At 44.1% G+C, this 13054-nt stretch overlaps 1 protein-coding gene across 1 annotated transcript in view; it reads left to right on the forward strand.

The window, feature by feature from the left end:
* LOC109885052 (voltage-dependent L-type calcium channel subunit alpha-1F-like) overlaps nt 1-13054 on the forward strand; it is a 147989-nt gene that overhangs the window by 87310 nt on the left and 47625 nt on the right. Inside the window, 7 exon segments of the mRNA XM_031793359.1 lie at nt 319-388; nt 391-551; nt 784-991; nt 1746-1866; nt 5974-6046; nt 6172-6229; nt 6940-6997. Of these exon segments, the coding sequence (XP_031649219.1) occupies nt 319-388; nt 391-551; nt 784-991; nt 1746-1866; nt 5974-6046; nt 6172-6229; nt 6940-6997 (749 nt within the window).

The raw sequence follows: 13054 nt of genomic DNA on the forward strand, positions 1-13054 counted from the left end.
TCTCTCCTCCTTCCCCGTTCTCTCTCTCCATCCCGCCCCTCCCCGCTCTCCTCCCTCTCTCCCTCCCTCCCCATCTCTCTCTCCCTCCTTCCCGCGTCTCCCTCCTCCCTCTCCCTCCCTCCCCATCTCTCTCTCCCTCCTTCCCCGTCTCCTCTCTCCCTCCTTCCCCGTCTCTCTCTCCCTCCCTCCCCGTCTCTCTCTCCCTCCCTCCCCGTCTCTCTCTCGCCCTCTTTCTTTCTTTCTTTCACGCTTTCTTTCTTTCTTTCTTTCTTTCTCTCTCTCTCTCTCTCTCTCTCTCTCTCTTCTCTCCTCCCCAAGACATAGCCCAACAAGGTTCTGCTGTTCTCTGTTTACGGTGGAGATGCTGTTGAAGATGTACGCTCTGGGACGTCTCAGACCGGCTACTTCAAAGCCTTTTTCAACCGTTTCGACTTCTTCGTGGTGTGTGGAGGCATCACGGAGACCACTCTGGTGGAGCTGGAGATCATGCCGCCTCTCGGCATCTCCGTGCTTCGCTGTGTCCGACTCCTCAGGATATTTAAAGTGACACGGTAGCTATATATATATATATACATACTGAGGGTTGTGTGGTCTGTTGTTACATCTCTGTGCTGCGCTGTGAAGGCCTGCTATTTACACTGTACTTTGGTTGTGTGGTGTGGTGTTGTGTTGTGAGAGTAACCTCTGTCTGTCTGTCTGTCTATCTGTTTGTCTGTCCCAGCAGTTGTATTGTATTGTTGATGATAAATAACTACCGTCTCTCCGTTCTGTCTGTCCCTCTAGTCACTGGACAGCTCTGTCCAACCTGGTGGCCTCTCTGCTCAACTCGATGAAGTCTATCATGTCCCTTCTCCTCCTGCTGTTCCTTTTCCTGATCATCTTCGCTCTGCTGGGCATGCAGCTGTTCGGAGGGAAGTTCAATTTCGACGAGACCCAGACCAAGAGGAGCACCTTCGACACCTTCTCCCAAGCCCTGCTTACCTGCTTCCAGGTAACCCCACCTGAAAAAAAGGCTTCATAATGCTTCGTAATGTATTAGAATGCTTCAGAATAATTTGTAATGCTTCATACAATAAGACTACATGGAGGATGGGATCTGAACAAGGCTTAATTATGATTCATATGATGATTTGTTATCGTTCATGATGCATTGTTTAAGTAAAAAATTATTCACGATGCTCCGTAAATGCTTAATCATGCTTCGTAATGCTTCATGATGCTTCATAATGCTTCATCATGCTTTGTAATGCTTCATCGTGCATTGTAATGCTTTGTGATGCTTCATCATGCTTCATCGTGCTTCATAATGCTTCACTGTGCTTCATAATGCTTTGTGATGCTTCGCCGTGCTTTGTAATGCTTTGCGGTGCTTCGGCATGCTTTATACTGCTTCATACGGCTTCATATGGCTTCGCGATGTTTCAACATGCTTCATACTGCTTCGTGATGCTTCGTAATGCTTTGGGATGCTTCATCATGCTTCATAATGCTTCACGATGCTTCATCATGAGTTGTACTGCTTTGCGGTGCTTCGTAATGCTTCATCGTGCTTTGTAATGCTTCACGGTGCTTCATCATGCTTTATCATGCTTCATAATGCTTCGTGATGCTTTATAAAGTAAGATTATACGGAGAATGGGATCTGAACAAGGCTTCATAAGGCTTCACAATAGTGTTTCATGTTTGTTTTGAAGAAGCATGTTGTTTCTCTCTCTCTCTCTCTCTCTCTCTCTCCGTCATGTCAGATTCTAACAGGTGAGGACTGGAACTTAGTGATGTACGACGGCATCATGGCGTACGGAGGGCCCGTCTTCCCTGGCATGATCATCTGTATCTACTTTGTCATCCTCTTCATCTGTGGTAACTGTATCCTTTCAAAGAGACCATCATCATCATCATCACAGGAATTGTGTTGTTTACTGTTTTAAATAGAGAGAGAAAAACAAGGGGATATCTGCTCACTGTTTTGGTTCTCTGTGTATTTCACCTTTTTGTCCAACTCATGTAATTAATATTCCATGAGTACACCATTATCCACCCACAGTACACATACACCCACCCACAGTACACATCCACCCACCCACAGTACACGTACACCCACCCACAGTACATATACACCCACCCACAGTACACATACACCCACCCACAGTACACATACACCCACCCACAGTACACATACACCCACCCACAGTACACATACACCCACCCACAGTACACATACACACACCCACAGTACACATACACCCACCCACAGTACACATACACCCACCCACAGTACACATATACCCACCCACCCACAGTACACATACACCCACCCACCCACAGTACACATACACCCACCCACAGTACACATACATCCACCCACAGTACACATACACCCACCCACAGTACAAATACACCCACCCACAGTACACATACACCCACCCACAGTACACATACACCCACGCACAGTACACATACACCCACCCACAGTACACATACACCCACCCACAGTACACATACACCCACCCACAGTACACATACACCCACCCACAGTACACATATTTACACACAGAGTACACATACACCCACCCACAGTACACATACTGTGATGATGAGACGGCACTTGTGAAGGTGGTAAATGACATTTTAATGGCATCGGACCGAGGCTCTGCATCTGTCCTCGTGCTCCTAGACCTTAGTGCTGCTTTTGATACCATCGATCACCACATTCTTTTGGAGAGATTGGAAACCCAAATTGGTCTACACGGACATGTTCTGGCCTGGTTTAGATCTTATCTGTCGGAAAGATATCAGTTTGTCTCTGTGAATGGTTTGTCCTCTGACAAATCAACTGTAAATTTCGGTGTTCCTCAAGGTTCCGTTTTAGGACCACTATTGTTTTCACTATATATTTTACCTCTTGGGGATGTTATTCGAAAACATAATGTAAACTTTCACTGCTATGCGGATGACACACAGCTGTACATTTCAATGAAACATGGTGAAGCCCCAAAATTGCCCTCGCTAGAAGCATGTGTTTCAGACATAAGGAAGTGGATGGCTGCAAACTTTCTACTATTAAACTCGGACAAAACAGAGATGCTTGTTCTAGGTCCCAAGAAACAAAGAGATCTTCTGTTGAATCTGACAATTAATCTTAATGGTTGTACAGTCGTCTCAAATAAAACTGTGAAGGACCTCGGCGTTACTCTGGACCCTGATCTCTCTTTTGAAGAACATATCAAGACCATTTCGAGGACAGCTTTTTTCCATCTACGTAACATTGCAAAAATCAGAAACTTTCTGTCCAAAAATGATGCAGAAAAATTAATCCATGCTTTTGTCACTTCTAGGTTAGACTACTGCAATGCTCTATTTTCCGGCTACCCGGATAAAGCACTAAATAAACTTCAGTTAGTGCTAAATACGGCTGCTAGAATCCTGACTAGAACCAAAAAATTTGATCATATTACTCCAGTGCTAGCCTCTCTACACTGGCTTCCTGTCAAAGCAAGGGCTGATTTCAAGGTTTTACTGCTAACCTACAAAGCATTACATGGGCTTGCTCCTACCTATCTCTCTGATTTGGTCCTGCCGTACATACCTATACGTACGCTACGGTCACAAGACGCAGGCCTCCTAATTGTCCCTAGAATTTCTAAGCAAACAGCTGGAGGCAGGGCTTTCTCCTATAGAGCTCCATTTTTATGGAACGGTCTGCCTACCCATGTCAGAGACGCAAACTCGGTCTCAACCTTTAAGTCTTTACTGAAGACTCATCTCTTCAGTGGGTCATATGATTGAGTGTAGTCTGGCCCAGGAGTGGGAAGGTGAACGGAAAGGCTCTGGAGCAACGAACCGCCCTTGCTGTCTCTGCCTGGCCGGTTCCCCTCTTTCCACTGGGATTCTCTGCCTCTAACCCTATTACAGGGGCTGAGTCACTGGCTTGCTGGGGCTCTCTCATGCCGTCCCTGGAGGGGGTGCGTCACCTGAGTGGGTTGATTCACTGTTGTGGTCATCCTGTCTGGGTTGGCGCCCCCCCCCCCCCCTTGGGTTGTGCCGTGGCGGAGATCTTTGTGGGCTATACTCAGCCTTGTCTCAGGATGGTAGGTTGGTGGTTGAAGATATCCCTCTAGTGGTGTGGGGGCTGTGCTTTGGCAAAGTGGGTGGGGTTATATCCTTCCTGTTTGGCCCTGTCCGGGGGTGTCCTCGGATGGGGCCACAGTGTCTCCTGACCCCTCCTGTCTCAGCCTCCAGTATTTATGCTGCAGTAGTTTATGTGTCGGGGGGCTGGGGTCAGTTTGTTATATCTGGAGTACTTCTCCTGTCCTATTCGGTGTCCTGTGTGAATCTAAGTGTGCGTTCTCTAATTCTCTCCTTCTCTCTTTCTTTCTCTCTCTCGGAGGACCTGAGCCCTAGGACCATGCCCCAGGACTACCTGACATGATGACTCCTTGCTGTCCCCAGTCCACCTGGCCATGCTGCTGTTCCAGTTTCAACTGACCTGAGCCCTAGGACCATGCCCCAGGACTACCTGACATGATGACTCCTTGCTGTCCCCAGTCTACCTGGCCATGCTGCTGCTCCAGTTTCAACTTCCACCTGACTGTGCTGCTGCTCTAGTTTCAACTGTTCTGCCTTATTATTATTCGACCATGCTGGTCATTTATGAACATTGAACATCTTGACCATGTTCTGTTATAATCTCCACCCGGCACAGCCAGAAGAGGACTGGCCACCCCACATAGCCTGGTTCCTCTCTAGGTTTCTTCCTAGGTATTGGCCTTTCTAGGGAGTTTTTCCTAGCCACCGTGCTTCTCCACCTGCATTGCTTGCTGTTTGGGGTTTTAGGCTGGGTTTCTGTACAGCACTTTGAGATATCAGCTGATGTACGAAGGGCTATATAAATAAATTTGATTTGAATTTGATTTGACATACACATACACCCACCCACAGTACACATACACCCACCCACCCACCCACAGTACACATACACCCACCCACAGTACACATATTTACACACAGAGTACACGCCTGATACACCCACAGTACACATATTTACACACAGAGTACACGCCTGATACACCCACAGTACACATAGTGTCACGAACCGGCTCAAAGCCCGTAACAAAAGGGAGACAACGTGGAGATAAGGAGTAACAAAACATATATTTATTAAATAAGTAACTAAGTATAATATACAATGGTGTGTGTAATCAGTAATCAGTAGTGTAAGTGAGTGTTTTGCATGAATGTGATAATGCAGTGTTGAAAGGTGCCAAAGCAAACAACCAAAAGGCCACCAAGAACCACAACACAATCTACAAAGGTGTCTGCATGGAAAGAGTCTCCTCCATGAATGGGGAAGTGGTGTATTTATCCTGGGAGACACCGGGCCCAGGTGTTTCCCATGTAGCTGACGACCCTCCCAACTCCGCCCACCGGCATCCTAACAACCCTCCCAACTCCGCCCACCGGCATCCTAACAACCCTCCCAACTCCGCCCACCGGCATCCTAACAACCCTCCCAACTCCGCCCACCGACATCCTAATAAGGAAAACAACAAAGAGAGAATACGGCAGACAGAGTGGGAGGGTCGTCACAATATTTACACAGTAAACACATTATATACCCAAAATACACATATTTACACCCACAGTACACATTTACACACACGGTACACGCATGTTACACACACAGTACTCATGTTTACACACACAGTACTCATGTTTACACCCACAGTGCACACATTATACACCCACAGTGCATATATTATACACCCACAGTACACACATTATACACCCACAGTACACACATTATACACCCACAGTACACACATTATACACCCACAGTACACACATTATACACCCACAGTACACACATTATACACCCACAGTACACACATTATACACCCACAGAACAGGCATTATACACCCATAGTACTAGTATGTCCCTTCTGTCTGTGTCTTCGTCCCTAACGGTCTGGTCAGATATCCTGCTGAACGTCTTCTTGGCTATCGCTGTGGACAACTTAGCAGGAGGAGACGGCGACACGAAGAAAGAGTAAGATTGGAGGGATAATAAATGAGAAAGGGCCTCGACAATACAAAAGAAACATGAAGGGGCTGAAATAGAGAACGCGGTGGAACGAAAATCCGATGTTTCATTTCTTTCTTCTTCTTTTCCAGAGAGAAGAAAGAAGAGGGGGAAGCGAAGGAAGGGGAGGGAGAGAATGGAGAACTGAAGGTAATTATTATTATTATATATATTTATACCTTTATTTACCTTCTCTTACATGGAGGACGCTGGGCCAATTGTGCGCCGTTAGTGTTGTTGTTGATGGTGTTGTTGTTGGTGTAGTTGTTGTTGGTGGTGTTGTTGATGGTGTTGTTGATGGTGTTGTTGGTGTTGTTGGTGGTGTTGTTGTTGATGGTGTAGTTGTTGGTGGTGTAGTTGTTGGTGGTGTAGTTGTTGGTGGTGCTGTTGATGGTGTAGTTGTTGGTGGTGTTGTTGTTGTTGGTGTTGTTGTTGGTATAGTTGTTGGTGGTGTTGTTGTTGATGGGGTAGTTGTTGATGGTGTAGTTGTTGGTGGTGTTGTTGGTGGTGTTGTTGTTGGTGGTGTAGTTGTTGGTGGTGTTGTTGTTGGTGTAGTTGTTGGTGGTGTTGTTGGTGGTGTAGTTGTTGGTGGTGTTGTTGATGATGGTGTTGGTGTAGTTGTTTGTGTAGTTGTTGGTGTTGTTGTTGGTGGTGTAGTTGTTGGTGGTGTTGTTGTTGTTGGTGTAGTTGTTGTTGGTGTAGTTGTTGTTGTTGTTGGTGTAATTGTTGGTGGTGTTGGTGGTGTTGTTGGTGTCGTTGTTGTCGTTGTTGGTGATGTAGTTGTTGGTGGTGTTGATGGTGGTGGTGGTGTTGGTGTAGTTGTTTCATACTGAATGTCCTTGATCTACTCTTTTTCTCAGATTGACGTTGATGATGAGACTGAGTATGAGGAAGAGGAGGAGCCTGAACAGACAGAAGGTGAGGAGGAGCTTGCAATATTAGTACTATTATATATTATACTATCATGTTCTTTTAAATAGCAGCACCCAGTAGCTCTTTGGTATTTTAGGATTTTGTAAATGTTATGCAGTGTGTCCTGTGTCTTTGAAATAGTAGTTGTGTCTTTGAAATGTCTGTTGTGTATCTTTGAAATGTCTGTTGTGTGTCTTTGAAATGTCTGTTGTGTGTCTTTGAAATGTCCGTTGTGTGTCTTTGAAATGTCTATAAGCTACGTTATTGTATTACTCACATGGCCAGGGACAGGAGATGTAAATGAGCTATTTGTCTTAATCTAGTGTAATGCATACATCTAGTACAGGGTTCCTGAAGAGCTACCCTCCTGGAGGTTTTCTCTCCAACCCCAGTTGTAACTAACCTGATTCAGCTTATCAACCACCTAATAATTGGAGTCAAGGTGTACTAGAATAGTGTTGGAATGAAAACCTAGAGGACAGTAGCTCTCCAGGAACAGGGTTGGAGATAAAACCTAGAAGACAGTAGCTCTCCAGGAACAGGGTTGGAGTTAAAACCTACAGGACAGTAGCTCTCCAGGAACAGGGTTGGAGTTAAAACCTAGAGGACAGTAGCTCTCCAGGAACAGGGTTGGACTTAAAACCTACAGGAAGGTAGCTCTCCAGGAACAGGGTTGTAATTAAATCCTACAGGAAGGTAGCTCTCCAGGAACAGGGTTGGAATTAAAACCTACAGGAAGGTAGCTCTAGGAACAGGGTTGGAGTTAAAACCTTACAGGAAGGTAGCTCTCCAGGAACAGGGTTGGAGTTAAAACCTACAGGAAGGTAGCTCTCCAGGAACAGGGTTTGAGTTAAAACCTACAGGAAGGTAGCTCTCCAGGAACAGGGTTGGAGTTCAAACCTACAGGAAGGTAGCTCTCCAGGAACAGGGTTGGAGTTAAAACCTACAGGAAGGTAGCTCTCCAGGAACAGGGTTGGAGAGCCCTGAAATAGTTCATCTAGTATAATGCATAAATCTAGTGCAATGCATCACATTTCTTGTGAGATTTTATGTTTTAATTGTACGTGATCCCTGTCAAAACAAAAGGTGAGGAGCATGCAACAGAAGGAGGTGAGGAGCATGCAGTAGTAGGTGAGGATAAGTCCTTCAGACCAGGGTCAAATGCATAGTTCAAATACTTTCGATATTTGTGTGCTTGGTTTATTTGTTCAGACAATATGGAACCAGTGGTCCTAACAGTCTAAACTCGACAAGCTTAATCAAGCACACCTCATAAAATATGCATTTGATCCAAGTCTGTTCATCAATCCAACCACATAGGCGTTAGCCGATGTGAACTGACTAGCTAGTTAGCGGTGCGCGCTAGTGGCGTTCAGTCTGTGATGTTATCCACTACGAGACTTTGTAATAGTTGTTTCCTTTGCTCTGTAAAGACTGTGGTCTTTGTGAAGTGACAGTTAACGATGCTAGATGGTGGACAGTTGTTGATGTGTTCAGATGGTCCCTGGTTCAAGCCTGGGTTTGGGGCAAGAAGCGGGACGGAAGTAATGCTGTTGACCCAAGTCTGTTTATCCATCCTAGCATATACTGTACACTTTCTGGGGGAAAAAGGAACCCAAAATGGTTCTTTGGCTGTCCGTGTATGAGAACCATTTTGGGTTCCAGGGAGAACCCTCTGTGTAAAGGGTGCTACCTGGAACCCAAAAGGGTTCTACCTGGAATCCAAAAGGGTTCTACCTGGAAACCAAAAGGGTTCTAACTGGAACTAAAAGGGTGCTACATGTAACCCCTAAGGGTTCTACCTGGAACCCAAAATGATCCTAATTGGAACTAAAAGGGTTCTACCTGGAATCCAAAAGGGTTCTAACTGGAACTAAAACAGTTTTGCCTATAGGGACAGTCGAAGAACCCTTTTGAAACCCTTTGTCCTGAGAGTTTAAGGCTATTCCAGAATTCTCCTCTGTAACCCCGGGACTGCAGAAGGGCTTTGGTGTCACACAGCCCACTGAGCACACCACGTCGTTTCAACGTGGACATTGTGATGATATTTGGTAGAGACCTTGATCAATGACATTTCAACCTTTATTCACCCCACTCAAAAAGACAGACAGAAGTTTTTTGAATTCCCAATGACAATTAAATCAAATTTTATTTTATTGTACCGAATACAACAGGTGACATACCGTGAAATGCTTACTTACAAGCCCTGAACCAAAAATGCAATTCAAGAAATAGACGTAAGAAAGTATTTACTGAATAAACTGAAGTAAAAATGTAATAAAAAGATACACAATAAAATAACAATAATAATAACAATAATGTATACAGGGGGTACCGATACCGAGTCAATATACCGGGGTGCAGCTTAGTCGAGGTAATTGAGGTCATTTGTACATGTTTTTTTTCTACCTTTATTTAACTAGGCAAGTCAGTTAAGAACAAATTCTTATTTTCAATGACCGCCTAGGAACAGTGGGTTAACTGCCTGTTCAGGGGCAGAACGACATATTTGTACCTTGTCAGATTGGGGATTTGAACTTGCAACATTTCGGTTACTAGTCCAACGCTCTAAACACTAGGCTACCCTGCCGCCCCATGTAGGTAGGGGTAAAGTGACTATGCATAGATAATAAACAGGTTAGTCGAGGTAATTGAGGTCATTTGTACATGTAGGGAGGGGTAAAGTGACTATGATAATAAACAGGTTAGTCGAGGTAATTGAGGTCATTTGTACATGAAGGTAGGGGTAAAGTGACTATGCATAGATAATAAACAGAGAGTTGAAGCAGTGTAAAAACAAAGGGGGTCTATGTAAATAGTGGCCATTTGATTAATTGTTCTGCAGTCTTATCGCTTGGGGTTAAAATATGTTAATAAAGGAACCGTTTGGACCATTTGATTGGCTGTTCAGGAGTCTTATGGCTTTGGTTTAGAAGCTGTTTAGGAGCCTCTTGGACCTTTAATGTTTTCGCATTGACTGACCATCATGTCTTAAAGTAATGATGGACTGTCATTTCTCTTTGCTTATTTGAGCTGTTCTTGCCCTAATATGGACTTGGTCTTTTACCAAATAGGGCTGTCTTCTGTATAGCACTCCTACCTTGTCAAAATACAGCTGATTGCAGCTCTAGCCTTTAGCTTGGTGCGGATGTTGCCTGTTATCCATGGCTTCTGGTTGGGATATGTACGTACGGTCACTGTGGGGACAACGATGTCGATGCACTTATTGATGAATGCGATGACTGAGGTGATATACTCTTCAATGCCATTGGATGAATCTCTGAACATTTTCCAGTCTGTGTTAGCAAAACAGTCCTGTAGCGTAGCATCCGCATCATCTGACCAATTCCTTATTGAGCAAGTCACTGGTACTTCCTGCTTTAGCTTTTAATTGTAAGCAGGAGGATAGAATTATGGTCAGATTTGCCAAATGGAGGCAGAGCTTTGTATGCGTTTGTGTGTGTGTAGTAAAGGTGGTCTAGAGTTTTTTTCCCCTCTGGTTGCACATGTGACATGCTGTAGAAATGAGGTAAAACGGATTTAAGTTTGCCTGCTTAAAGTCCCCGGCCACTAGGAGCGACGCTTCTGGATGAGCATTGTCTTGTTTGCTTTTGGCCTTATACAGCTTTGGCCTTATACAGCTTTGGCCTTATACAGCTTTGGCCTTATACAGCTTTTGGCCTTATACAGCTGGTGGAGTGCGGTATTAGTGCCAGCATTGGTTTGTGGTGGTAAATAGACGGCTATGAATAAAATAGATGAGAACTCTCTCGGTATATAGTTTTGTCTACAGTTTTTCATGAGGTACTCTACCTCAGGCGAGCAATACCACGAGACTTCCTTAATATTGGACATCGCGCACCAGCTGTTATTGACAAATAGACACACACCTCCTGCCCCTCGTCTTACCAGACATAGCTGCTCTGGCCTGCCGATGCACGGAAAACCCAGCCAGCTCTATATTATCCGTGAAACATAAGATTGTACCGTTGGTAGGATAGCCTTGATCGTAGATCATCCAGTCTATTCTCCAGTGATTGCACATTGGCCAATAGGACACAGATGAAATATGGCAAACAATGCCATTCCTTTTAATTAATAAGTGGCAGTTTCTTATATGTATTGTGACAGTAGACACATTAGGGAAGCCATAGAAAAAGGAATCTGGTTGATATCTCATTCACTGCTCAATAGGGACGCATAGGAATGCAGAGCTTTCTAAATAAGAGTCCCTTCCTGATTGGATTTTTCTTAGGCTTTCGCCTGCAATATCAGTTCTGTTATACTCACAGACAATATTTTTACAGTTTTGGAAACTGTAGAGTGTTTTCTATCCTAAACTATCAATTATATGCATATTCTAGCATCTTGTCCTGACAAAATATCCCGTTTACTTTGGGAATGTTATTTTTCCAAAAAATGAAAATAGTGCCCCCTAGGTTCAAGAGGTTTTTAAGACCAAGAAAATTCCAATGTGAACAGCAAAAAGGTTTTATATGTAGCTACCAGTACTTTGTCTCCCCCATAAACCCAACTTCTTATCTTGCCCAATTTTTTTTAAGGAGTTTTGTTTACACACACCCCCTTGACAGTGGTTTACCCGCTAGCTGACAAATTCTCACAAGGCACCCCGAACTCTTCACGCAAATGACGGGGATTTGGCCCTGTTGTCGGGGAAACAATATACACTTTGAGTTGCACTTAATTAAAGAAAAAAAACTCTTCATCCAGTTCAAGATAAGTCATCTTTGTTCTGATATCCAGAAGCTTTTTTTGGTCATAAGAGACGGTAGCAGCAACATTATGTACAACAAAAAAAAACACAAAAAAAATACAACAAATAAATAAATAAATAGCAACAAAAAAAATTGTAGCGCGTAAAACGGCAGCCATTTTCCAGGTCTATCAGTATGCTTTCAACCATCTAAAATCACAACAACATTCAAATGGGAATACAATGTCAGATATTTTGTATTTATACTACAACTTGATGTGTTATCACTGTGCTTCATCTAATAGCAAAACCAAATGACCTGGATTACAGATGAGATTACATTAAAAGTACACGGTTTAAGTGATCAATGCTGTTGGAGATTCTTCAGATTGTTATAGTAATGCTGAAGATCTCCACAGACCTGTAACCTTTGCATGCTATCTTGAACATGCACACTTTCTGTGATTACAGAAGACATTTATAGCTGCAGTAACATTAAAATGTGCCCCAAAAAATGTATTGTTGATATTGTTGGATTCACATCTTCATCTCAAACAAAAAGTGTAAAATGTGGTTCATTCACTTCTCAATCAAAAGTTAAATAATTAGGACTAAATCAAGTTAATTCAGGCTTTAAATGCACTTTAAATATAGTTTGATTTGATTTAGTCCGATTCTTTAACTTTGATTGAGATGTGAATTAACCACATTTTACTTTGATAAATTTTTGCAAATATAATGTATTTTCCAAGTAGATTCCATGTCACAATACATTGATAAATTACGTTGAATCAACCAGTTCGTTGATTAAACGTAATCATTCGGGAAGGGCATCAGTATTTTTTAAGATGGATGGAAATAGAGTTAAATAGAGAGACACAGTGTGATTACGCCAGTCACACTCGTAACACCCCGACCCAGTGACTCAGTCCAGACTCAGTGTTTCCTCAACCCTCTCCTCAGAACCCCCAGCCAGTCCAACCTTCTCCTCAGAACCCCCAGCCAGTCCAACCTTCTCCTCAGAACCCCCAGCCAGTCCAACCTTCTCCTCAGAACCCCCAGCCAGTCCAACCTTCTCCTCAGAAACCCCAGCTAGTCCAACCTTCCCCTCAGAACCCCCAGCCAGTCCAACCTTCTCCTCAGAACCCCAAGCCAGTCCAACCCTCTCCTCAGAACCCCCAGCCAGTCCAACCTTCTCCTCAGAACCCCCAGCCAGTCCAACCTTCTCCTCAGGACCCCCAGCCAGTCCAACCTTCTCCTCAGAACCCCCTGCCAGTCCAACCCTCTCCTCAGAATCCCCAGCCAGTCCAACCTTCTCCTCAGAAACCCCAGCTAGTCCACCTTCTCCT

The sequence above is a fragment of the Oncorhynchus kisutch genome, linkage group LG17 (genome assembly GCF_002021735.2).
Source record: "Oncorhynchus kisutch isolate 150728-3 linkage group LG17, Okis_V2, whole genome shotgun sequence".
Taxonomy (NCBI): Eukaryota; Metazoa; Chordata; class Actinopteri; order Salmoniformes; family Salmonidae; genus Oncorhynchus; species Oncorhynchus kisutch.